This window comes from Phacochoerus africanus, chromosome 1 (genome assembly GCF_016906955.1).
Source record: "Phacochoerus africanus isolate WHEZ1 chromosome 1, ROS_Pafr_v1, whole genome shotgun sequence".
Taxonomy (NCBI): Eukaryota; Metazoa; Chordata; class Mammalia; order Artiodactyla; family Suidae; genus Phacochoerus; species Phacochoerus africanus.
The window spans coordinates 214,844,594-214,869,961 of NC_062544.1; the positions used below are offsets into that span (position 1 = coordinate 214,844,594).

General features: G+C 39.9%; 2 protein-coding genes across 13 annotated transcripts in view; one reads left to right on the forward strand and one right to left on the reverse strand.

The window, feature by feature from the left end:
* The window catches only part of LRCH3 (leucine rich repeats and calponin homology domain containing 3), a 133,559-nt gene extending 110,036 nt beyond the window's left edge, over window positions 1–23,523 (forward strand). For 6 of the 12 annotated variants that reach the window (XM_047790223.1, XM_047790232.1, XM_047790248.1 and 3 more), the window contains 5 exons: window positions 367–474; window positions 2,671–2,789; window positions 3,622–3,759; window positions 11,743–11,820; window positions 16,852–18,993. In XM_047790223.1, coding sequence (XP_047646179.1) covers window positions 367–474; window positions 2,671–2,789; window positions 3,622–3,759; window positions 11,743–11,820; window positions 16,852–17,052 — 644 coding nt within the window. In that variant the 3' untranslated portion in view covers window positions 17,053–18,993. Of the gene's footprint in view, window positions 1–366; window positions 475–2,670; window positions 2,790–3,621; window positions 3,760–11,742; window positions 11,821–16,851; window positions 18,995–20,324 lie in introns of those variants that run through there. The other 6 variants (XM_047790309.1, XM_047790327.1, XM_047790255.1 and 3 more) reach the window with 3 other exon arrangements.
* A 730-nt stretch (window positions 23,524–24,253) lies between these two features.
* IQCG (IQ motif containing G) overlaps window positions 24,254–25,368 on the reverse strand; it is a 50,792-nt gene continuing 49,677 nt past the window's right edge. Inside the window, 1 exon segment of the mRNA XM_047790340.1 lies at window positions 24,254–24,678. Within this exon segment, the coding sequence (XP_047646296.1) occupies window positions 24,547–24,678 (132 nt within the window). The 3' untranslated portion in view covers window positions 24,254–24,546.

Genomic DNA, 25,368 nt, shown 5'->3' on the forward strand with positions numbered 1-25,368 from the left:
TTTTTCTTTTTGTCTTCTTAGCGCTGCACCCGGTGCATATGGAAATTCCCAGGCTAGGGGTCGAATCAGAGCTGTAGCCACCGGCCTAGGCCACAGCAATAGCAATGCGGAATCCAAGCTGTGTCTGCGACCTACCCCACCGCTCAAGCAACGCCAGATCCTTAACCCACTGAGTGAGGCCAGGGATCGAACCCAAGTCCTCATGGATGCTACTTGGGTTCGTTAACCACTGAGCCACAATGGGAACTCCAAGGTTTGATTTTTCTTCATTTGCCATTTACTGAACTTTTGTCACATGTGTCTGTTACTACATTTAATTTTTTTCCATCTCCTTTAATCCTATTTTGCTTTTCCATGCTGATTCAGTTCATCATTCCCCTGCATATTCTTTTCCTGCTGCTATCCAGAGAAATCAACCCCAGCGCCCTGAAAGCTTCCTTTTCCGAGGAGCTGTCAGGGGAGAAACAAATAAAGGTAGGTGATAGTGATTAAAAGGCTGGTATGGGGGTGAGGATGCAGTTATTTATACAGTGACATTAACTATTACATACTTTTAAACTTTTTTCCTAAGATATCACCTTGGGATTTGTCTGTGATCTCACTGACATGAAAGGAAGAGAATCTTAATCTTGTTTGAATTCATTTTGATTAGAAAGTTTCTTAATACCACCCAAAGTTTAAACAAAAAAATACTCTTGAAGGGCTTCAGGGAATATCCCTTCTCTCTGTAATGTGCTCTTTTTCAGATTTTTCAGTTGGTAAAAGCTGTTCTCTGTTCTTAATGAGTTAGTAATTTTTTTTTTAAATGTACTTAGTCTCATGTTTAATTAATATGCCAGATTTTTGCCTGACCCACCAAAGAAGTTATCTAGAAGTGGAAACAGACATTTCACTCACACAGTAATTTTAATGTAACGATAGGTATACTCACAGTGAGATTTAAACTCAAACAAGAGATTGACTACTGGTGAGAAAACTGTATACATTATCTGCTAATGCTGAACATTTGTATATTATAGGACTAACAATTTTGCTTTCTGAAATATGTACACATCTACACCAAAAGATATGTACAAAAATATTCATAGCATCATTCATAATAGCCCCAAACTGAATGTCCCATCTACAGCAGAACAGATAAATAATTGTGGTGTATTTGTACAGTGGGATACCAAATAAGCAGTGAAAATGAACAAATTAATATACACAACAACATGGATCAATCTTATAAACATAATATTGATCAAAAGACGCTAGACACAGAGAGTTCCTATTGTGTTCCAGTGGAAACAAATCCAGCTAGTATCCATGAGGATGCAGGTTTGATCCCTGGCCTTGCTCAGTGTGTTAGGATCCGGCATTGCTGTGAGCTGTGGTGTAGGTCAGCAGCTATAGTTCCCAATTCCACCCCTAACCTGGAAACTTCCATATGCCATGGGTGCAGCACTAAAAAGGAAAAAAAAAAAAGAGAAGAAGCCAGACACAAAAACATGCACACATTACAATATGGTTTTCTTTATAGAAAGTTAAAAAATGGACAAAACTAATCTATGGTATTAGAAATCAGGAACCACGTACTTAGAACCTATGTTATTAGAAGTAACCTTTGGGTACTAATGGATAGGTAACATGAGAGGGGCTTCTGGGTGTTGGTGATGCTGTATTTATTGACTTGCTTGTGTCTACTTTATGATGATAATATATTGAGCTATTTACTTATGATTTGTATAGTTTTTTTGTTATTTTTCAATAAAAATGTTTTTACATGGATGTAATCAAACACGCAAAGTAGTTGAGCCAAATGAATAATGGACATTTGGTAATTTTTCATACTGTTCTCCCTATTACAGTATATATTTGAAAATTTCCATAATAAGGATTTTTTTGGCCATGCCCCTGGCATTAGCAAGTTTCTGGGCCAGGGATCAAATCCTAGCCACACCAAGGACAACACTGGATCTTTAACTGCTAGGCTACCACGGAACTCCAATAAAAACTTTTTTGGGGGGGTCTTTTTTGGGGTCTCACCTGCATCATATGGAGGTTCCCAGGCTAGGGGTCCAGTCAGAGCTGTAGCCACCAGCCTATGCCAGAGCCACAGCAACACCAGATCCGAGCTGTGTCTGCAACCTACACTACAGCTCACTGCAATGCCGGATCCTTAACCCATGAGCAAGGCCAAGGATCAAACCTGCAACCTCATGGTTCCTAGTCAGATTCGTTTCCACTGTGCCATGATGGGAACTCCAAAACTTTTTTAAGTAGTCCAGGGAGTTCCTGTCGTGGTGCAGTGGTTAACGAATCCGACTAGGAACCATGAGGTTGCGGGTTCGGTCCCTGCCCTTGCTCAGTGGGTTAACGATCCGGCGTTGCCGTGAGCTGTGATGTAGGTTGCAGACGCGGCTCGGATCCCGCGTTGCTGTGGCTCTGGCGTAGGCCGGTGGCTACAGCTCCGATTCCACCCCTAGCCTGGGAACCTCCATATGCCGCGGGAGTGGCCCAAGAAATAGCAGCAACAACAACAAAAGACAAAAAAAAAAAAAAAGAGAAGAAGAAGTTAGTCCAAAAGTAGAAAGTACTATACTTGCAAGGAACCTATGGTCAGGTGGATATGAGTTTTTTTTGTAGCACTGGCAGTCACCTTTCTGTTTTATATACTAATGTTTTTAGGTCATACTTCATCCCTTCTGTCATCTACTGCACCTACCACTGATTCAGCAGATTCTGTAGCAAGGCAAAATTCAAGACAGAGAGAAGAAGAGCTGGAGTTAATAGATCAGCTACGGAAAGTAAGTACATTGCCTTTGAATTACACTTTTTCAGTGTAATTGCTATAGCCCATAATCCTGCCATCACTTGTTCATTTGACTTGTAATTTTTTTGTTGTTGTCTTTTTAGGGCCACACCCACGGCACATGGAGATTTCCAGGCTAGGGGTCGAATCTGAGCTGTAGCCACCGGCCTATGCCACAGCAGCATGAGATCTAAGCTACATCTGCAACCTACACCACAGCTCATGGCAACCCCGGATCCTTAACCCACTGAGTGAGGCCAGGGATCAAACACAAGACCTCATGGGTACTAGTCAGGTTTGTTAACTGCTGAGCCATGACAGGAATTTCCTGACTTGTAATTTTTAATAGAATCAACAATGCACATTGTGTGCTCTGATGCCTATTGGGTGATGAATTTTTTTTGCCCGTTTTACTAGGAAAATGAGATGGGTTATTCTATAAAGCTCAACCCCTGGCCCTAATCATTTTAAAAAGTTTTCTACCTCATGTTGTAAGGAAATCTTGTTACAGTAATAATAATTTATATGTATGTATGCATATATACCACACATATTATATATATATAGTGTTTATTTTGAAATTGAATCTAGTTTTTTTAATCAAAAAATTGTAAATTGAATTTCTATGGTAGTACTTTGCAGCACTGAGGCCTGGCTGCCGTATATATATATTGGATCTCCTCACAAGATAAAATAGAGATTGTGGTACTTAAAGTTATTTTCTTTTTTCTTGATATCTATTTAAATATATTCTATTGTAATTCCATTATGTCCTGTGTGTCAGCCATTTTTCAATTAATATATTTTGCCTTTTCCTTTTCTTTTAGCATATTGAGTACCGGTTGAAAGTATCTCTGCCTTGTGATCTTGGAGCAGCTCTAACTGATGGGGTTGTCCTTTGCCATTTGGCCAATCATGTGCGGCCTCGATCTGTCCCAAGTATTCACGTTCCCTCGCCAGCTGTCGTAAGTTTATAATGCTAAACAAAATGTTGGCTCTTCATCAGACATTTGTTAAGTACAGAGGCAGGCATTGTGCAGAATGCTGAGGATACAAATACGAATAGAGCCCAGTTCCTGCCTTTTGGGTCTCACTTCTAGAGAAAAAAATAGGTGTATAAACAAGTAGTTTATTTATAGCTTTGTGTGGTAAGTATTAACAAAAGAGGTGTGTAAGAAGTGTGCAATGGGAATAGTTCTCTGGTGGCTCAGCAAGTTAAGGATCTGGCATAGCCACTGCAATGACTGCGATTCAATCCCTGGCCCAGGAATTTACACAAGCTGTATGTGCAGCCAAAAAAGGGGGGGGGGCGATTCTTGTCAAGGTGCAGCGGAAACGAATCCAACTAGGAACCACGAGATTGCAGGTTCAATGCCTGGCTTCTCTCAGCAGGTTAAGGATCCAGCATTGCTGTGAGCTGTGATGTAGGTGCAGCTCGGATCTGGTGTTGCTGTGACTGTGGCACAGGCTGGCAGCCATGGCTCTGATTAGACCCCTAGCCTGAGAATATCCGTGTGCCGTGGGTGTGGCCCTAAAAAGACAAAAGAAGGTTTCCACATTGCATTTGATTGTTATTTGATTGTTGTGACCCCTCTTTTGATGAATCTGTATGGATATTGTGCATATTAGCAGTGTCTAGCCTTTTCAGAGGTTTTGCCCTCATCTCGTTTTCTGGTATTTTGTTCTTATTTAGCAAACACTTCCTAAACACTTCCTGATACAGATCCTTTTACTCAAACCACAGCTGTATCTAGATTGCCACTCGGGACATTCATCTTGCTGCCTCTCCAGATGCAAATCATTTAAGCCTCCCAAGAACCTTTAATTCTGCTTTGTTACCAAGGTCCTAAGAGGCTGATATGGCTCTTTCCCCTCTAGCACATCCAAAAATAGAGTCATACATTGCTTCTAAGGGGAAGAGGTAGCCACTTTCTATTTGGTGACCTCAGAAGACAGGCATTTGTATAGAAAAGGCAGAGTGTAGCAATAGCACTACCAAATCAGCTATGCCCCCAAAGACTTGAGAGACTTGGTTTTGGTCCTAATGCTGGTGATTAAGAGAATAGGAATGATATTTGGCAATGCAAGTAAGGGAAGGGCTTATTCATACTTTGCATTCTCCCCAGTTTCTGTCAACTGAGTTAAAAAAAATTTTTTTTTTAGTAATAAAGATGTCATGCTTCATTTTCAGGGGAAAACTTAGGAAGTAGCAAGGAGCTCATGTAGAAAGTGAAATTGTAGGGAGTTCACATTGTGGCTTAGCAGAAACAAAACCAGCTAGTATCAATGAGGATGCAGGCTTGATCCCTGGCCTCGATCAGTGGGTTAAGGATCCAGCATTGCCGTGAGCTGTGGTGTAGGTTACAGATGTGGCTCAGATCCTGTGTTGCTATGGCTATGGCGTAGGCCAGCAGCTGCAGCTCTATTGTACCCCTAGCCCGGGAACTTCCATATGCCACAGGTACAGCCCTAAAAAGCAAAACAAACCAAAAAAAAAGAAAGTGGAATTTGAGAGTAAGAGTGACTGAGGTTCTTTTTTTTTATGTTTCTTTTCTTTTCTGGCTGCCTCATTGCATATGGAATCAGACCTGAGCTGCAGTTGTGACCTATGCTACAAGCTGCATCAACACGGGATCCTTAACCCACTGTTCTAAGCCAGGGATTCAGCCTGCATCCCAGCACTCCACAGATGCCCCCAATTCCATTGAGCCACAATGGGGACTCCGAGGTTCTTTATCTTGATCACAGAGTGCCTTTCACTTAGGAATATGAAACACATAGAGAAAAAATAAAACTATTTTATATGTTTAACCAGTTAGAGAAATAAAACACATGAACCTTCCTATTTGTCAAAGAAACATGAATATAATGTAAAATTAGAGCATTTAAAACTCACTAGTGAAGACAGCAACAAAACTTAGTCATATTTATTGCGACAGGCATTCTGTCAAGAAAAAAGGAACAGAGATAACACAGTTCCCATTGTGGCACAGTGGAAATGAATCCAACTAGGAACCATGAGGTTGCGGGTTTGATCCTGGTCTCGTTCAGTGGGTTAAGGATCCAGCATTGCCATGAGCTGTGGTGTAGGTTTCAGACACGGCTCGGTCTGGCGTTGCTGTGGCTGTGGCCTAGGCTCCAGTTGGACCCCTAGCCTGGGAACCTCCATATGCTAAGGGTGCGGCCCTAAAAAGCAAAAGAAAAAAAAAAAAACTACAGAGATGAGTTATACATGGCCCATTCTGTCAAGAACATTTAATTCCTCTTAAAAATAAAGAGCTCTTTTATGAAATACTATCCATAACTCTTAAAAAAGCAAGTAGCCCTATTCAATAAAATAATGTTTCAGAGGGGATCTTTTTGGTTAATAAATGACCTATAAAGTTGAGGGGAAACTCGTAAGTATGTAAAAATTCCCAAATTATAACATTTGTGGATGGAAAAATAGACTTTGAATCAACCAGATGAAAATTGTCAAGTTTTTTAATTAAAAGCAAAAAAAAAAAAAAACCAAACCCTCACTTTTTAATTATGATACTGATTATTATGAATAAGTCAGTATTTCTTTAATGGGGATACTGTTATAGGACTAGATTTTAGTGTAAATATTTACATCTATTTTTCCTTCATATAAATTGCTCTCCCCTCATACTATTTCTTCTCTTGTTCTTCGGACCGTACAGAGAGCTTTGCAATTTACTTTCTTAGTGGTTTTTTTTTTTTGGGTGAGAATATAAAATTAAAGCCAAATACAAATGAAAAATCATAGCAGTTTTTCTTTGTGGCTACATTAAAGCATAGTGATATATTGTAATTCTTGAGAGCTTGCTCATTAGAGTTCTGAATATAATTTAAGAAAAACTTTTTTTTTGGTCTTTTTAGGGTCCCACCTGCAGCATATGCAGGTTCCCAGGCTAGGGGTCAAATCGGAACTGTACCTGCTGACCTACACCACAGCCACAGCAACACAGAATCCTTAACCCACTGAGCAAGGCCTGGGATCAAACCTGTGTCCTCACGGATGCTGGACAGATTTGTTTCCGCTGAGCCACAACAGGAACTCCAAGAAACGCGTTGTTAGTGTACTGTATGAAACTGTATTTTTTTACCCCCTAGTTCAAAAAATGACCTTCTTGTAAATGGAGGTTGTAAGCACAGGCATTTTAAAAGAAACTCCGAAAGGTACTTGTAACCATTAGGTTATGATTTATTTTTCTTTGTATTTGGGGAGAATCAGTGATGTTTGATAAATTGCTGCTTGTTCAGTAGGCATCACTGTTAAGTAGTACAGTTCCCATTCTTAGAAGTACACTATTGGGAGTTCCCGTCGTGGCGCAGTGGTTAACGAATCCGACTAGGAACCATGAGGTTGCGGGTTCGATCCCTGCCCTTGCTCAGTGGGTTAACGATCCGGTGTTGCCGTGAGCTGTGGTGTAAGTTGCAGACGCGGCTCGGATCCCGAGTTGCTGTGGCTCTGGCATAGGCTGGTGGCTACAGCTCTGATTAGACCCCTAGCCTGGGAAACTCCATATGCCGCGGGAGCGGCCCAAGAAATAGCAAAAAGACAAAAAAAAAAAGAAGTACACTATTGAATCTTATAAAAAAATCATCACAAATATTTGACAACTCACTGAATGACCCGTGTCACCAAGGAAGGTGACCTGAAAAACTAAATCATTTCAAATTTCAGAATAGCAAGATCATTTATGTCTTACTCCTTTCATTATAGTTCCTTTCTTGTTGAAATTACTTTCTTCCCCAAAACCTGCATTAAGTTTTCTTACTCAGGAGTTCCCATTGTGGCGCAGCAGAAACAAATCCGACTGGGAACCGTGCAGTTGCGGGTTTGATCTCTGGCCTTCCTCACTGGGTTAAGTATCTGGTGTTGCTGTGAGCTGTGGTGTAGGCCGGCAGCTGCAGCTCCATTTGGACCCCTAGCCTGGAACCTCCATTCCTCAGATGTGGCCTTAAAAAGCAAAAAAAAAAAAAGATTTCTTATTCAAATCTGTAGAGGCTGTATATTACAGAATTAGAACAGGCTCTATATGGCTATCCAAAACCATGTGTTATGTCATCCAAAGCTCTGGAAAAGATTTTGGGGACAGCAGGTGATACATGATTTACCGCAAAATAAATCATGAGTCCTTCTGCACTCTAGAGTGATAGGGAATGTACACCCCTGGGTGCTTTTCACTAGCCATTCCATCAGACACATACAGAGCAGGGCTTTGTAGCCTGGGATTCCTGCACTCCTAGGGCTTCCAGGGCTCATTGAGAGCCTTAAAATGTGTATTTTTCTCAAAGGTAGATTCACAGCTTTCATCAGACTGTAGACTGGAGTTGTATCCCAATTATGAAACATTGACTACATCCTGGAATTTAGATAAATGCTAATAAGGGAAGGAATGACTAGGGAGAAAGATGATGCTTCCCCATGCCTCTTCCCCTTCATCCATCAGAAATCTGCTCTTTGCAGGGGAAATCTCAAAGGAGACTTCTTATACTACTCCCCAACCTACCCCCAACACATACACACGTTTTATGTTTTAGGGTGCTAGTAATCCTTATAGAGAGAATGCTGAGTTGGACCCCAGGATCCCTATTCTGAGCTTTCCTTTTGTTTGAAGTGGGCGTTATTCATGGACCAGCTTCTAACTCAGCAACACAAATTTTCTCTTTTTTTCCTTTTGTTTGCATGGAAAGAAACTAATTTTTCTGCCCATGCCCTTCCAGTATCTATAGGAAATGTTTCAGAAATATAAGGGTCCTACTTTTGTAGACCAGAATACTGAGGTCCCCTTCTTTTGCTGGAGTCTCACCTCCTTGGTGCCCCTGTGCACACACCCCTGGCCTTTTCTCCCAGACTCAGATCAGATCCTAGATTGCTTAACTAAATTTCCTTCATAATAGAAGCTAGTTACATTGATTCTGCTTCCATTTCTACAAGGTAGAAAGAGAAACTGGTATATGGAAAGGGAGTTTCTAGCTAATGAAAAATTCTCCTAAGTGAAAAGCAGTTGTCTTGTGTTTTCTTTGCCCAGTCTGAAGGTTAAGCCCTTGTCCCAGTAGCTTTCACCCCAGTGACTTTTGTGTCTCAGCTCAACTCCTCCTGACTAGCCAGGAGTTGAGAAGACAGCGGCATTGGAGTTCCTGCTGTGGCGCAGTGGGTTAAGAACCTTATGGCAGTACCCAGGTGGCTGTGGAGGCATGGGTTTGATCCTTGGCCCTGTTTGGTGGCTTAAGGATCCGGCATTGCCACAGGTGTGGTGTAGGTCAAAGCTCTAGCTTGGATTTGATTTCTGGCCCAGGAACTTTCATGCTATGGATGCAGCAAAAAAAGAAAAAAAAAATTTTTTTTTAAAAGACCACACTGGAGTTACCATTTTGGCTCAGTGGTTAATGAACCCGACTAGCATCCATGAGGATGTGGGTTCGATCCCTGGCCTCACTCAGTGAGTTAAGGATCCGGCGTTGCCATGAGCCATGGTGTAGGTTGGAGACGCGGCTCGGATCCCGCGCTGTTGTAGCCCTACTGGACCCCTAGCCTGGGAACCTCCATGTGCCCCAGGTGTGGCCCTAAAGAGACAAAAAGACAAAAAATAAAATAAAATAAAAAAATTTTTAAAGACCACATTATCACTTGTACAGTAATAAACACCTGCTCTTTTACATATGTGTAAAAAGCCTAAGAGAAAGAGCACAGCTCCAGCATGGATTAGTCAGAGTGAACCCTCATGATTGTTTCTCTCCTTCTATTAAGTAGATTTTGATTTTACTAGTAATGTTTCACCTTTTTTTAAAGAAATTTTTTACTTCAGTTATAAAAGAACTTAGCGTGGGTTGAGAGGGTAGTCTCCATGGAAACCTCTTATCTTCTTTCTGGGCCCAATTTTGAAAGCTTTTCAATTTGAAATTGTAAAATTATTATTATTGTCCTTCCATCTCACATGTTGCCTTTTTATCTTTTATGTTAAGCTAGTCCTAGTCCCTGCTACCTTTCTCAGACCAAGATTATAGTACTGTCAACCACTTTTTTTGTTGTTGTTGTTGTTGTTGTTTGTTTTTTTGGTCTTTTAGGGCCACATCCGAGGCATATGGAGGTTCCCAGGCTAGGGGTAGAATCAGACCTGTAGCTGCTGGCCTACACCACAGCCACAGCAATGCGAGATCCAAGCTGCATCTGCAACCTACATCACAGCTCACAGCAACGCCAGATTCTTAACCCACTGAGTGAGGCTAAGGATCCAACCCACATCCTCATGGATACCAGTCGGGTTCATTAACCACTGAGCCACAACGGGACTGCAACCAGTATTATGTAGTTATCTTATTTGCCCTCTTCTTCTGGCACTATTATATTCCATCTTTGAGGAAAAACCCAGATATTCACAAGTGAACCCCCCCCCCCCCCCGAGATAGTACAGGCTTTCCATCTGCTTGCCTTTATAAAAACTCTAGATCAGATTCCCTGCAGTGTTGATTTCCATGCCCGATGTTTAAACCAAGAGATGAATTGGAGCAATTGAGTTTGCTAATCGATTATTCTGGGAAATGAGATTCATGTTTCTTTCTTACATGATAAGCCATTTGGTGAAAAGTTTTATCACAACTTTAAGTCATGTGATGCAACTGTGTTTCTAGTTGTCAGAGATCTTTTCAAAAAAGCAAGCGTACTGGTTAAGTGATTAGGGAAATTTCCTATGAGAAATTTTCAGCTTTTGGAAAATGGGTTCTTTAATCCATTCTTTTAAAATTCACATTTAAAAATTTTTAAATATTACCATTGAGTAGAGACATGATACGTCTGCAGCATATTTATGAGCAAAGGCTATTGATTTTTTTACTAGTTCTTTAAAAAGACTGAAAGGAAATGAACCAAAGTGCTAACTGTGATTAAATTTGAAAGACTGAGCTATATTTGGAGCTATTCCTCCAAATTTTCTTTAGTGTGTACTATAAAATGAAAAAAAAAAATTCAACAGCTCCTCCTAAAACTTCTCTATTCAGCACTTGCCTTACAAAAATGAAAGCCCAGTGTCTAAAGTAGAGGGTAGCAGGAGTTCCCACTGTGGCTCACCAGGATCCTTAGTGCCTCTGTAGTGCCAGGACGCAGGTTCAAACCCTGACCCAGGGCAGTGGGTTAAAGGATCTGGTTTTGCTGCTGCTACTTCGGCATAGATCGCAGCTGTGGCTCAGATCTGATCCCTGGCCCAGGAACTCCATATGCCGCAGGGCAGCAAAAAAAAAAAAAAAAAAAGGAGGGGTGGCAAACTGTGGTCCACAGACCAGTAAATAAAGATTTATTAGAACACAGTCACTCTTATTTCTTTATATGTTGTCTATGATTGCTTTTAAGCTCGTAGCAGATTTGAGTAGTTACAACAGATAATATGGCCCTCAAGCCTAACATACTTATTACCTGTTTTTGTTTTTTCTTTTTTTCTTCTTTTGCTGCTGCGTGCAGTGGCTTGAAGTGGAATCTCAATTCCCAGACCAGGCTACAGCAGTGAAAGGACAAAATCCTAACCACTAGATCACCGGGGAACTCCCTATTATCTGATTCTTAAACGTTTACCTAGGGAGTTCCTGTTGTGGCACAGTGAGTTAGGAACCCAACTAATATCCATGAGGATACAGGTTCAATCCCTGGCCTTGCTCAGTAGGTTAAGGATCTGTCACTGCTACAAGCTGCAGCATAGGCCTTGGGTGCGGCTCAGATCTGGTGTTGCTGTGGCTGTGGTGTAGGCCAGCAGCTGCAGCTCCAATTCTGCCCCTAGTCTGGGAACTTCCATATGCCATGGGTATGGTCCTAGCATGACTGTAAAACAAAAGAAAGAAAAAGTTTACTGACACTCTGGTTTAGAACATTGGGTTTATGAAGCAAGTGGCAAGAGTATTTTTAGTACAGTTTTTAAAATTTTGCTAATAACACTGTGTTTTCTTTGCAGCCTAAATTAACAATGGCAAAATGTAGGCGAAATGTGGAGAATTTCCTGGAAGCTTGCAGAAAAATTGGTGTGCCTCAGGTAATAAATTTCTCGTTTTTTATGTTGCTCAACAACTTTTGGTGTTATTGTCTTAAAATCTTTTAGAAACGCAAGTATCTGAAATTGTTTTAAGTTGATAATTACTAACATGATTTTGTGGTACTAGAGTCAATCATTATACTTTTGAGCAGTTTTCCTTAATTATTTCCGAGGACCAGGCAAAGAAATCATACACATAAATTTAAATATCTCGTAATAAGTAATTAGTGCTAAGTATCAAACACAGTTATTCTGATTTTCTTAAACATCTCCACTTGCAGTTTGACTTGTGTACAACTTCATACACAGCAGAGTCCATGCTTCAAAATAAGTGCACCTTAGACGAAGAATGCTTCGGTTGGCTGTAGTTTTTTAACACTTGCTTTAATACTTTTAAAAAATGTTTATTTTGAAATAATTTTAAACTTTGAGCAATGGTGCAAAAATAGCATAGAGAGACTGTGCACCTTTCACCTAGGTTCTTGGGCTGTTAACATCTAACATAAACATTGTTTGTTATCCAAGCTAACAAACACCTAGACGATACTATTGACTCAATTACAGGGTTTTTTAAGATTTTACCAGCTTTACCACTAAGCTCTTTGGAATGTAACACAGAAGAGGCCATTTCTAGGCATTTATCCTGCTCTTGAGACTTAATGCCTCCAGCTTCCTCAGTTAGCCTTATTGCCCTTCAATAGTACAAATAGTTAAACTTTATTTATAGATGTGATTAAGGGACATGAACTTCATAAACTTTTTATTCAGTTACCCTTTAAAAGACAATTAAGTTAAGTGTGTACTATTAAAAATATATATAATGGGAGTTTCCGTCTTGGTGCAGCAGAAACGAATCCTACTAGGAACCATGAAGTTTCAGGTTTGATCCCTGGCCTCGCTCAGTGGGTTAAGGATCCAGCGTTGCCGTGAGCTGTGGTGTAGGTCAAAGACACAGCTTGGATCTGGCGTTGCTATGGCTGTGGCATAGGCTGGCAGCAGTAGCTCTGATTTGACCCCTAGCCTGGGAACTTCCATATGCCATGGGTGTGGCCTAAAAAGACAAAAGACAAATATATATATATGTATGTATATGTATATATATATATATACACACACATATAAAATGACACAATATATGGATAAATTTAAAGAAATAAAAACTGGTGGTATTTGATCCTTTTTTCATTAATCTCAACCGTTACAGTTGTTGTCACCATATTTTGTCCAACCTTAAGGAAGAAAAACATGACTCTTTTCTATCACCTTTTTTTTTCCCCCAATACATTATTTTGTTTTTCCCACTGTACAGCATGGTGACCCAGTTACACATGCACGTATACATTCTTTTTTCTCACATTATTATGCTCCATCATAAGTGACTGGACATAGTTCCCAGTGCTCTATTGCCTTTTTAATTAGCTGTCAGAAACCCAGTATTGGCTCCTGGACTCAGCAGCTCCACTGTTTCTCCTGAAGTTAAGTCCTTGTCCCTTAAGTTAAGGGCTTTCGTAACAGTACCTCATTTTACCCAGGTTGCCATTCCTCTCTTTAACTAACATGGCTTGAGGCGGCCGTAGCATCACTTGTCCAGTGAGCGCCTTTCCTTTTCAGCTCTTTCACAAAGTGAAAGAGATCCCAGCTCTACAGAGCAGCTGCATTAGCCAATGTGAATTACCAGTACTGTTTTTTTTCTCCTTTTATTAAGTACATTGTGGAGTTCCCTAGTGGCTCAGAAGGTTAAAGATCTGGCATTGGGAACTATATCTATAGTCACTTATGATGGAGCATGATAATGTGAGAAAAAAGAATGTATACATGTGTGTGTGAATGGGTCACCTTGCTGTACACAGTAGAAAATTGACAGGACACTGTAAACCAGCTATAATGGAAAAAATTAAAATTATTGTTAAAAAAAAAGATCCAACATTGTCACTGCTGTGGCTTGGGTCACTGCTGTGTTCATTCTCAATTCCCTGGCCTGGGAACTTTAATATACCACCAGCACAACTGAAAAAAAAAAAAAAAAAAAAGATTGTGATTGTAGTGTTTACTTTTCACTTTTTTCTCTTGCATTTTTTTTTAAGCTGAGTTATGAAAGACTGAAATTTGCATTTATTGGTAGTTAGCAAGGATCTTTTTTGTTCTGTGAACAAATTCAAAGCAAATTTGTCATTTTCATATCATTGTTTTCAAAAGGCTCATCACCTTTTAGAACAAACCATTTTTAAACATATTGAGAGCATTAATAAGGTTTCTAAACAAATACCATGCATTTTTCCATATTAACAATCAGGTTCTAACATTCCTACAAATAATTTCACATTCAGTATTTCCTTTCTGCCTATGGAAAATGTTCCTTCCTGACCATCACAAACATGCCTAGTACTTACCCTGGTTCCTTAGCTCAGTGTCTTTAAACAAGAGAATGTGGCATTTGTTGGTGCAGGGAATGGGAACCAGAAGAAAAATATGAGCGATTTAAAAAAGGCACCTAGAGGAGTTCCTTTCGTGGCTCAGTGGTTAATGAATCCGACTAGGAACCATGAGGTTGCGGGTTCAATCCCTGGCCTCGCTCAGTGGGTTAAGCATCCGGCGTTGCCGTGAGCTGTGGTGTAGGTCGCAGACATGACTTGGATCCTGCATTGCTGTGGCTCTGGCGTAGGCCAGCGGCTACAGCTCCGATTAGACCCCTAGCCTGGGAACCTCCATATGCTGTGGGTGTGGCCCTGGAAAAAGACAAAAAAAAAAAAAATTAAAAAGGCACCTAGAGAGGAGTGCTGAAAACAGCCCTACACAGGAAGATGTGCTACACACCTAGCCTGGGTCAGACCTGTTAAAGGACTTCTTAGAGTCACTGCGCATGTCCTCTGGGATTTACAGAACCATCATCTGTCTCAGATTTAAAATCCATACACTGAAATGCTTTCAGGATATACCTGCCATCAGTCAGCAAAATCAAAAGAAGTGTGCCTTTTAAAGCATGCATTTATTTAATCCACCATTTGCCCAGCAACAGTTAACAGTATTTAAAGGCAGAAGATGGAAAAAAATGCAAATTTTAAAGACTGGGTATTTTTCCAGGGTGGTTAGACTGGAGGTCTTGACATACCCTCCCTTCCTCTCCGTCTCCCCGACCAGAAAGAGGAAGTGGACATTCCACATGGGCACCTCTTCCTTCAGCACTTCTGCCTTCCACTCAAGTCTCTACCCCACCACTACCACTTTTAGATGGGTTCCTGTTACACTACAACTTCTGCTCAAACAACCAGTCATTTGCCCAAAGCAAAGTGAAGGAAAAGGAGTAAATACAAACTCGTGGGTTTATTTTTTTTAATGATTTTTATTTTTTCCATTATAGCTGGTTTACAGTGTTCTGTCAATTTTCTACAGTACAGCAAAGAGACCCAGTCACACATACATGTATACATTCTTTTTCTCACATTATCCTCCATCATGCTCCATCATAAGTGACTAGATATAGTTCCCAGTGAAACTGGTGGGTTAAACTAGTGGGTTTAAACTACCATACCCAGGTCCCCCTGCATGGGAGGGAAGAAGAAACCTATACTTCTTCCATTGTTCTCCCCTATTTCTAGGCAGTTTCACCTTTACCTCAGCATCCCCACCTGCTATGTCTGACTTGTAAAGAAAATCAGGGATGTAAAAATGATCACTTTCTTTTTTTTGGCTTTTTGCCTTTTCTAGGGCCGCATCTGCAGCATATGGAGGTTCCCAGGCTAGGGGTTTAATCAGAGCTGTAGCCGCCGGCCTACACCACAGCCACAGTAACTCGGGATCCAAGCCACATCTTCGACCTATACCACAGCTCACGGCAACACCGGATCCTTAAACCACTGAGCAAGGCCAGGGATCGAACCCACAACCTCATGGTTCCTAGTAGGATTTGTTAACCATTGAGCCATGACGGGAACTCCAAAATGATCTCTTTTGAAAATAGATGACATATAGGGAGTTTCCTGGTGGCCTAATGGTTAGGATTCCACGCTTTCAATCCCTGGTCCAGTAATGGGGATCCCACATCAAGCTGTTGCATGCCTCAGCCAAAAAATAAAATAAAACAGATCATGTAAAACTTACATTGAAAAATTTGTCAGATTCTGTGTCTAGAGTTATGTATAAAGGCAAACAGTTTCTCAATATAACTTCTTAAATATTTACAAGTTAAATTATGAATGAAACACTAAGGAATAAATTTAAAAGCCTCCAATAAGGTTGTGCATGAGTATCTCTTTATTATTATGCTTTTATTAAATATAGTTTACATTCAAAAAACTATAATGGGTGATAAAAAAAAAACTTGTATTTGAGTCTAGTATGTCCTAGAGTTATTATATGTTATGTGTGAAAGGATATTTTCCTGTTATCAAGTCCAATAATGCTTTTATTTATTTAATTTTTTAATCTATGAATTGGAGGGTCTGGATGACCTCTAAGGCCCCTTACAACTCTAGATTCATTTTGTATAATTGGTAAACTAGACTTGGTTAAGATGGACTTGACTTGATTTTTAGAGGAACACCAAGTCATTCATTACACCTGACTTTCAGGTAGTAAGTTTTCCCTGATTATTATGCTTTCTTCATTCCTGGAAGCTTCTTGACTCACCTGGCTTTGTCTGAAGACGTCCCCCTCCTCAGCCCACTCCCAGGATTTGTCCTCGCCTTCTTGCTTTTCTTTTTTTGTTAATAGGGGAGAATGACTTAAGAAAGAGGTTGCCTCACACAACCCTAAGCCAGCATACACCTCTGTGCATTTTATCCTGAATGTTTGTACTAGTTACCAATGATTTTATTCTGTGATTTGGTAGTAAAATCAAGCTCGCCACATAGAGAATTCTTTGTGGTTCTGTTTTTCAGTATTTTATTTTGAGTCATCATAATCGAAAATGTTACTGGATGTGTTTCTTTGAATGTGACTGAGATGATCATATTGAATTCTATACTCAAATCTGTATTTCTGATCCACTGACTTTGTGTTTCTGTTTTCCTTTCCTGCTCACACTTTGGACAGGACAATCTTTGTTCCCCTTCTGACATCCTTCAGCTAAACCTCAGCGTTAAAAGAACTGTTGAAACACTCCTTTCTCTTGGGGCACATTCAGAAGAATCCAGTTTTGTCTCTCTGTCTATGCAGCTTTTGGGTTTTGTGGCATTTTATTGTACTTTAATGTTAACTCTCTGTATGCTTTATTACTGGATCTTTCCCCTCTAGCCGAACAAGTGCATTCCAGTGATTTTTCCACCTCATTCCTGTGCTTGGTAAAAGGAGGTTTGTTTCTCATTCTGAAGTATTTACATGTGCTTTTTTTTTTCTTTTCCTGGCCATCAAAGAGCTAACCAGTAAAGTAGCTAAATCCTTCCCTCTGTGTCCAGATGAGCAGCACATCACATTAGTAATCATTTATGATTTCTAACAAAAAGTAAAAGACCAGCCTTATTTCTCCTGCTCATTCGTCTGTTCTCCTGGCCTGTGTGTGGCCTTATTCTCTTATCATAAACGCTGAGCATTTCTGCTCATACAGTCCTGAGCCTGTTGTTAAAATATGACTTAGAACTTTATTCCAAATGGCATGATAAAATTTCCATATAGCCATTTTCCCATGCCCCCACACAACCTAAGTGTTGAAATTGTGAGAAGCATTAAAATGAAAAGTTGCTAAACTTTTCAGCAGCTATTCACAAGGAAGCATTTGCCCTGTTTTGGGGAGGCACATGGCCATGGAAAATTCTGCATTGAGCTGTGCCTGGAAATCCTGAAATCTCCCTTTATTGGTAGAGACAGGTCTGCTTAAGCATTTGCTATCTGGACATCTGGAAAGCACTGGCATTTAATCTTAATAATTTTAATTTGATCAGAATGTTCAGTCCAGGAGTTCGCTGGTGGTGCAGCAGGTTAAGGATCCAGTGTTGTCACTACTGTGGCTTGGGTTGCTGCTATGGTACAGGTTTGACCCCTGGCCCTGGAACTTCTGCATGCTGCAGGTGAGGCCAGAAAAAAAAAATGTTCAGTCCAAAGATCATGTAGGCTCTCTACAGTGCTGTTCTGAGCCCTTTGAGTTCATTGAAAACAGCACACAAGCAAATTATCCAGAGCGGATCTTCCAGGGTCAGACCTTTGTTATCTTTAGCTGAACTTTACTTCTATAATCCTATTTAGAATTTAAAAGTGGAATTTATGTAATTTGTAATATATGTGAACCATCTTAATAGGTGAACTTACATTTGATAGGCTGTTGAGGAGATTGTATCCGAATAGTAGCAGGTAGAGTATTAGGCGGCAATCTCTGTTCTGTACCCAAAGCAGTGAATGTTATCTTTTCAGAAGGCTTAGTATATCAGCTGCTAGCCTTAATGCTTGAAACTACTTTATAATTGCATTCAGATTCTAGTTCTCATAAATGGTGCTTTTGTACATTTACAATCTCCTGAACTATTAACAAAATTGGACCAAGAAACTCAAGTATGAAGGGAGATTGTAAGGACCATAACATCATGTTGTAGAAGTCAGTCTGAGGATCTGATTGCTCTAGTTGACTTTCATATTAAATGAGAAAATATTTAATGCATTAAAAACTGTTTACTGTTAATGCCGAAAACATTGAACACTGTGTTGAAAACTTTAGTTTTATACAGTAGTAGTGCCTTTCAGAGTTTGGGGGGTTTTGTTTCTAAGATGTCTCTGATCAGAGATCATTCCATTCTGTGGAGTTTTCTCCCTTTTCTAAGAAAACACCTGATAAAAAAGCACATGCTGTTATGTGTGGTTTGGGGAGTAAGGGTGCATTCTCTTCAGAACAGAGTTCTCCCTAAGGCAGCTAGAAGGTAAGTGTGCATCTGGAGAGCAAAAGCCACTGAGGGAATGTCTCAGCCACAGGCGTACAGGTTGCAGGACACCCCTAAGAATGGAGATTAAGGGATGGGATTGACCTCAGAGGAAATACACTCCCAAGAGCAAAACACCCTGCAGGTTCCTTTTAAGTATAGTTAATCTATACCTGCAGTTGTACTCAAAAGATTTATACAAAGTTGCTAGTTTTATAAGATCAAAAGATTCCATTCACCTTATTTTATCAAGGTAAGTATTAAATAAAAAGAAATTAAGCCGGAGTTCCCGTTGGGGTGCAGCAGAAATGAATCCGACTAGGAACCATGAGGTGGTGGGTTCGATCCCTGGCCTCGCTCAGTGGGTTAAGGATCTGGTGTTGCCGTGAGCTGTGGTGTAGGTCGCTGATGCGGCTCAGATCTGGTGTTTCTGTGGTTGTGGCTGGCAGCTGTAGCTCTGATTGGACCCCTAGCCTGGGAAGCTCCATACACCATGGGTGCAGCCCTAAAAAGACAAAAGACAAAAAAAAGAAAAAAAAAGAAATTAAGCACAACTACCAGTAACTGCTCATAATAAACACTTATATTTTTTTGCAACTGATTTTGTAAAACTTCCTAATAATATATTAAGTGCCAATGAAAAGCTGAGAAAAATTCAATTATCTTCTTTAATAAATATGTATAGTCTCTTTTAGTGGAACCAGAATTCCACTTTCATTCCTTTAAGGGCAGTCTCTTCTTTCTTTAATCTAATCAGTGATAGGCGTTATTCTTATGATAGGCTTTTTTCTCTTACAAGCAAGGATTAACCAAACACATTAATGGGGTAAACAAGATAGAAGTAATTTAACTTCCTTAAGCGAACTTGTAAACACTTTTCAAATATCATATATTAATTATGATGTTCTCACATCATAGTACTCCAGCATAATTTAATCCATTAAATATCAGGACATGAAATACTTTTTCAAATACAGTTTCTTTTTTTAAAGTCTGTAAGTCAGATTTTTTTAACTAATTCAAACTGGGCCTTCCATAAATCACCCAAAGTAGAGGAAAGTTCCTCAAATACATCTAAATCTCAACTTCTGCTTCTTCCTGTGATCCCTGCCTGGTATGACAGCCCTAATTTTCACAGGCCCACAATGCAAATAGTGGGCATTCCTCTCTCATGCAGTCTGAGTTATGGCATGAAACTATCTCACATTCCTACAGTTTGTAATTTCCAAAGCGTTTTCTTCCTACTATGCTATATTTTTAGGCTTGGGCCATCTGGTAACTTGGAGCTGTTTGTCTATTTTCACCTGCCTCCATTTTACTGATCTGCATTGCTCTTTTATTTACCAGAGATGAAGGATGTTGCTTTTACTCCATAGTATTCTGTTTATCCTCTGTTGTATGTATAAGTGTATGTAACTTGTCCATTTTCCAGTTTTCGAAGTGATCTGTACCTGCTTTTTAGTCGTATTAATAAAGTGACAGTGATTGTTGGGTACCAGCTCTGCGTAACTCATATAACAGAGGTCAGTTTCCCAGGTACTGACTCTTCATATCTCAATTCATTATTCTGAGGAGGAGATGCTTTTTTTTTTTTTTCTTTTCAGTTCTGTGATGTTCATCCTCTCTTCTCTTTTGTTTTTATGTTACGTTGTCCCATTTCAGGAGCAATTATGCTTGCCTCTCCACATTTTAGAAGAGAAAGGTTTGAGCCAGGTTGCAGTGACGGTCCAGGCTCTCCTGGAACTTGCCCCACCCAAGCAGCAGCAGCACCAGTTTTCTGCTGTGTAAGGACTCCCAGCACCTTGGGCACTGGCCTGGCCAAACCGGAACAGGACCACGTGACTGCTGCTGCCAGCCATCTGCTTAACAAAGCGCTTATGTGTTCTTAAAAGGGACTGTTTCCATGATTCCTAACAGGAATGTTTTGCTTCATTTCTCCATTTTAGGGGAGGTTATATCCATTTTCATTGAATTGTTTATGAAGACATGGTTGGTTTTTGCAAATGAAACTTAATTCTGTCGTTACTAAGAACCCAACACTGAAGCCTAGCCTGGCTGTGCTTCCCTCTCAGAGAGTAGGTTTTTTCACACATTGAAGACTATCTTCTCAGAAGGATATTTGCCTCCCTTGAAGGCATAGACATGCTGTTTCCGAGCCTTCTAGAGTCTACTGGTTTCTAAATAGAGTTATTCATTAGAATCTCCTGGAGAATTTGTTAAAAATACAGATTCTTATTCAGTAGGTTTAGAGGCCTGGGTTTCCACATTTCAGCAAACATTTCAGGTGTTTCATGAAGTGAAGACCACTGTTCCAAGCTAGGTATTTGTGTCAGTTGGAGAAATAATGACTTCACTGTGTTTTTCAGTCACATTTAAAGTCAAAAGCTGTATTAGGACTATTTGGACTATTCTGTCCAATGTAAAACAAAAATAATGTAGAAGATTTTGCATAGTAAAACAGTGAAATACATACCATTGTATTTAAGGCCAGTGTCCTAGGCCTCCCCCCAGCTCTAGTCCACCACCACTTAAGAGGATGGTTCGTGTAACATGCCACTATTATCCAAACATAATCACGCACTCTACACACAGGGTCCTCACCTTCAGGCTGGCAGCATGTGGCACTCTGCATCCTGTGTGTTGACTTCATTGAGCCCTTCACTCTTTACCCCCATGCTATTCTCAGGATACCTGGACCTGCAAACACCTTCCAGTCACAGCTGATACACTTCTAGCTCCCCAACTAATGGATGATTATGAAAATAAAGGAAAAGCCAGGTTTCTTAGATTTCTTTCACATAACTGCCAGTTTCCGTGGCTGAATTAAAGCACTTGTGGCATCTTAAAAACAGCTTGCTGTCTTTTCATCTAGCCATCTAGCTCCCCCACTAGTGCCTTATTTACTCAATTGTGGGTGCAGTTAAAGAGCCCAAGGGCTTAGGCAACACAAAGCCAGGAGCCTTTATTCAAGTCTAAGCCACTTGGGTCTATTTTCCCCTGTATTTTGAGACCCTTTTAGTTGTCAGTGATATCTTTTGGTATTCACTGCCTTTGTAAACTAAGCAAATAGAGTAGGTGAAGATATTCGTTATCTAGGCTTTTTCCTGTTAATTGTTCTGGAGCTTTTTTTTTTTTTTTTTTTTTAACCACTGCATGCATGCGAGCATAAAATGTTCTTTTTATCATGTAGCAGCATCTAAAAGTACCTTTGGATAAAATCATGTTGAGTATCTGGTCAAAATAATGTTTTTTCCTTATCACAGGTTTAAAATTATATAACACAGAACATCTGAGCTCAAAGCCCAATCCTTTAGGATAAATGTGTTTTAAGTGCCGTGAGCCAGACCCCTTTGTATTTATAGTTCCAAACAGACCCACCAATCATACGACTTGTTCAGAATTTAGCTGTGTATATTTTTAAATTATAGGTGTTCTTACTTCTAGTCAACATTAAACCTCAGTACAATCTGCAAACTATAAAGAGCCATTTGAAATGAAGCTCAGCGGAGTTCCCGTCGTGGCACAGTGGAAATTAATCCAACTAGTGACCATGTGGTTGCCGGTTCAATTCCTGGCCTCGATCAGTGGGTTAAGGATATGGCATTGCCATGAGCTGTGGCGTAAATTGCAGAGGCGGCTCAGATCCTATGTTGCTCTGGCTGTGGTGTAGGCTGGCAGCTGTAGCTCCAATTTGACCCCTAGCCTGGGAACTTCCATATTCTGTGGTTGCAACCCTAAAAACCAAAAAAAAAAAAAAAAAGAAAGAAATGAAACTCAGCAAAGGACAGGACTAATCCCAGTCAATGTACATAATGCAATATTTGGAACATTTTTGACTAGTTTTTCCATAGAAGTAATTGGAATTTTCAACTTCAAATTTTATACATAGCATGAAATCTTATATATTTTTATTAAACTAATTCAAATTTATATTTGAATTGTTAGAAAATATTTGTGTACAGTTTGGGTTGATAATAAAAGAAAAATATAAAATATATTGAATGTCTCTTCTGTGTCAAGATGCAAAAACAAGTCATGATGTTTTGTTGGAAAATTTTTGTATTCAGTGTTTTTTATGTACTTTTTTTGTTGTTTTAACTGGAAAGAAAATTTAACATTTAGCCTTGCTAAACTCTAACAAGATGAAGATGACTTTGTAACAGTTCCACCTGATCATTTATGAGCTTCCTACTGAAGCACGAAGCAGCGAGCTTCCCAGCGCTGAAGCGGGAATAAAGAAAAAGCTAAGTGCCCGCCTACTAGGGCCCCTGCCAACTGTGGAGATTTTAAGCCATCAGGTTTCTAAGCTTTCAAAATCCTGTTTGCTTAGCACTCCAAACCAGTTTCCTCTGGCAACAGCTTATGGGAGTAGGGGCCTCTGTATTCAACTGAAATAGAGCAGGACACTTAGTAGGTCACTTTCCTTAACAGGCTTTGAAAATACAGCCTTACAGCTAATCAAGGAGTGTGATTTTCGTACTTGATAACAGGTCAGCAATGACTAGTGATCTGTGACTATGCTGGTGAATATGATGAATTTTTAAAAACTAAGCGCTTAAAAGCTTATATAAAATGAAGGAAAACATGGATATTTAGAAACCTTTTTATATACATGTTGCAGTAAGATGGTTTACAGCAGATTTCATTTTATTTCCGGAAATGTTGTAAACATGTAATTAGTAAAAGATTTTGTAAAACATTGTCTTATATTTGTATGTCTGTAAATATGCATAAGTTCTAAGAATAAATATGTCAATATCATGTATGTTATTTTAAATTGCCTGTATGCCACCTTCCACATGACATTAAAATAAAAGCCAACACTTCCATAGGATGAAATAAAGGTCGGCTTGAAAATGTTCATACCTAAAACATGGTTTCCTTGGCAAAAATGAAAGGGTAAATTCCCTTAAGGAACACTGGTAGAAAATGGGTCCTCACAGTAGTCCCTTGATATCAAAATGTACTTTTTGTTTGTTTGTTTTTCTTTGCTTTTTAGGGCCGAACCCGTGGCTTATGGAGGTTCCCAGGCTAGGAGTCTAATCTGAGCTACAGCTGCCAGCCTACACCACAACCACAGCAATGGAGGATTCGAGCCATGTCTGTGACCTATACCACAGCTCATGGCAATGCCGGATCCTTAACCCACTGAGAGAGGCCAGGGATCGAACCTGTGTCCTCATGGATCCTAGTCGGGTTCATTAACTGCTGAGCCACAATGGGAACTCCTGTATCACCCGTCTTTCTATTTGTGGGTTGTATATCCTAACATCTCATTTCTTATATTTATCATTTATACCCCTACCTCCCAGAAAAGAAGCTGAAGCAGCTATAATGAATGCTCCATGTCACACACACCCCGTATAAGTACACTGAAGTGATAATAAACCTAAAAACCAAGTAGGAACCATTATTAAAACTTTACTGTGTATGAATTACACTAGACATACGATAAACATCTTGTAGTTCCTACTAAACGCTTTTGCTCATGAGAAGTGTCATTTATGACACTTTGTTCCATTTTACACTATATGCAAGTTGAGTAAAATCAGAATCAGTTGTTTCAGAAAACATTGAAGTTTTTAATGCATCACTATAACTGGGATCATGTACTTTTTGTTCTGGTGAGAAAGAGGAATCTTCACAAGTCTCCCAGAAATATTTATTCACAACAATTTTTTTTTTTCAAAGAAGCCCTGAATCCATGGTAGAGTCCTAATTCAGGGTTTGAAAACTAATATAACAGGCAAAGTGAAGTAACCAGACCTCACCTGGGAATGTCCAAATGACAAACAACATACAGGTGTACCTGTGATGGCAAAAGATGTTTCTCACTCCCTTCGGGTCCTCCTTCCCATCTCCAGAACAGCAGAAGATACCGTGGTCACTTCTTGCCTCTCTGCTCGTCCTTGCCTTTGCCTTTGCCTTTCATATCCTTGCTATCATTGTCCTTCTTGGGCATTCTGAAACCACCGATTTCTCTTCGCACCACAGTGCCTCGCCACCAAGCCTGGAGCTGGAAGAGGACGGGAAAGTGAGTACAATTTACAGGCTGCATTCTTTCTACATAAGGAGACTTTTTTCATAAACTAACTTCGATGAAGATGGTCTCAGACATGCAAGTGGCCAAGCCTGCTCCCCCCACGCAGTGCTCGCCTGTTGGGCAGGACCCAGAGCTCGGAATTCATGGCCTCTCCAGTTCTCAAGGAGTGAAAACAGAAAAAAATGAATCTGAGTAGGCCTATCTTTCGTTTGCACTTAGAAACCTGACTCCCTTGAACTTCTTTATCAACATTCAAGTTCCCCACATCTAACAACTATTTGATCCAAAAGGGCTGCCATGGGCAAAGCGAGCCCTCAATCAGAAATGTGCAAATAATCTAGATGACTTCAGTCAGCTTCCAGATGCATTTTCTATCTTTAACGACTGATTAAAGGATCAGGACTCCTCTTACTTTCAAAAAGAATTTAGATAGCTCCTTAGTCATTAGACACAACTGTTGTGAAAACAGTCTGGACTACTTTAAAATCAGACCAAGTTTCACTAGTGAAAAAGCAAAAATGGTCTCCAGCTGCTACTTAAAATTTTGCTCTAAATCTAGGAATCTTGACAGAAAACCCACAGAAGCTCAATAAATAACTTGCTAACTAGACATCAGACTCTCTCTGAATGTAAAGTTTGAGTCTGGTCCTGAATGTACTTTAA